Raw genomic sequence first — 1,948 nt, forward strand, 5'->3', positions numbered from 1 at the left:
CCTCAGAGCTGAAAGCAAAGCTGTGCAACCCCGACATCAAAATCACGACGTCACGCAAAACAACACAAGAGAACAAGTTACATTCACTGGCTTTTATCATGCCAAGAAGAGAGGTATGAACGCAACCAGCTCGATGTCCGGTTCTGCGGGACCAAGGACATGGTTGCTGACATCCTCACCAAGCTGCTCAATGGACCGAGCCATCGTCGTTTGTGTGACATGCTCTTCCGTTCTCAGCTTGAAGGGGAGTATTAGAGGCACAATCTGAGACGGTATACTTGACCACGTTGTGTGTCCTCTGGTACTTGATGTTGTCCCACCTTGTTGTGTAACATCTGGTTGTACCATCTTGTTGTGGCATCTGTTGGTCCCAACAGATTGCTGATATCGCCTCCACCTGTCTTCAGTGTGATAGTCCATTCTCTGTCTCCACTGTGTGTGTGTGTTTCCACCTGCTATAAATGGGAGCGATCTCCCTGGATCGGTACCATTTTCCTTCTTGACCTCGGTCGTTCCACTTCCCTCCTTCTGTCTTGTTCTGTCTTGTTCCTTCGCCTTGCTTCAATCCATGTTCTCGTGTACACTTCGATTGGTTGGATACCTCTGTGACAATCGCCTTGTCCACACACATTACACTGTACTGGACATACACCTTTAATATGTTTTGTACGATTTTTGTTTCTATGTGCGTGATTCTTCGCACTTGTACTTCTTGGCATGATAGAAGCCGATGAATGTAGCTTGTTCTCTTGTGTTGTTTTGCGTGCCGTCGTGATTTTGTTGTCGGGGTTGCACAGCTTTGCTTTCAGCTCTGAGGTTCAAACACCTAATTTATTATTATTGATACGGGCCTGATCTACTCAGGTCTCGAAAGGGCGAGCCTGGTCGACTCGGGCCTGTTCTGAACGAGCCTCATCGGTGCGGGCCTGATCGGTGTGGGCCTGATTGATACGGGCCTGATCTACTCAGGTCTCGAGAGGGCGAGGCTGGTCGACCCGGGCCTGTTCCGAACGAGCCTGATCGGTGCAGGCCTTTTCTACTCAATCCTGATCGGTGCGGGCCTGATCTGTGTGGGCCTGATTGATACGGGCCTGATCTACTCAGGTCTCGAGAGCCTGATCGGTGCAGGCCTTTTCTACTCAATCCTGATCGGTGCGGGCCTGATCTGTGTGGGCCTGATTGATACGGGCCTGATCTACTCAGGTCTCGAGAGGGCGAGGCTGGTCGACCCGGGCCTGTTCCGAACGAGCCTGATCGGGCGGACCTGATCTGTGTGGGCCTGATTGATACGGGCCTGATCTACTCGGGTCTCGAGAGGGCGAGGCTGGTCGACCCAGGCCTGTTTCGAACGAGCCTGATCGGGCGAGGCCTTATCTACTCAATCCTGATCGGTGTGGGCCTGATCTGTGTGGGCCTGATTGATACGGGCCTGATCTACTCGGGTCTCGAGAGGGCGAGGCTGGTCGACCCGGGCCTGTTCCGAACGAGCCTGATCGGTGCAGGCCTTTTCTACTCGAGCCTGATCGGTGCGGGCCTGATCTGTATGGGCCTGATTATACGGGCCTGATCTACTAGGGTCTCGAGAGGGCGAGGCTGGTCGACCCAGGCCTGTTTCGAACGAGCCTGATCGGGCGAGGCCTTATCTACTCAATCCTGATCGGTGTGGGCCTGATCTGTGTGGGCCTGATTGATACAGGCCTGATCTACTCGGGTCTCGAGAGGGCGAGGCTGGTCGACCCGGGCCTGTTCCGAACGAGCCTGATCGGTGCAGGCCTTTTCTACTCTATCCTGATCAGTGCGGGCCTGATTTGTACGGGCCTGAACTACTCAGGTCTCGAAAGGGCGAGTCTGCTCGACCCGGGCCTGTTCCAAACGAGCCTGATCGGGCGAGGACTTTTCTACTCAATCCTGATCAGTGCGGGCCTGATTGATACGGGCCTGATCTACT

General features: G+C 54.2%; 1 protein-coding gene across 1 annotated transcript; it reads left to right on the forward strand.

The window, feature by feature from the left end:
• Positions 1 to 1,203: 1,203 nt before the first annotated feature.
• On the forward strand, positions 1,204 to 1,567 carry MONBRDRAFT_13219 (uncharacterized protein; the record flags this gene model as incomplete). Its single annotated transcript, XM_001751112.1, has 1 exon — positions 1,204 to 1,567. A coding segment is annotated over one exon (363 nt), but the record flags the coding sequence as incomplete, so codon positions are not given.
• Positions 1,568 to 1,948: the final 381 nt, after the last annotated feature.

The sequence above is a fragment of the Monosiga brevicollis genome, genomic scaffold (genome assembly GCF_000002865.3).
Source record: "Monosiga brevicollis MX1 MONBRscaffold_289 genomic scaffold, whole genome shotgun sequence".
NCBI lineage: Eukaryota > Choanoflagellata > Craspedida > Salpingoecidae > Monosiga > Monosiga brevicollis.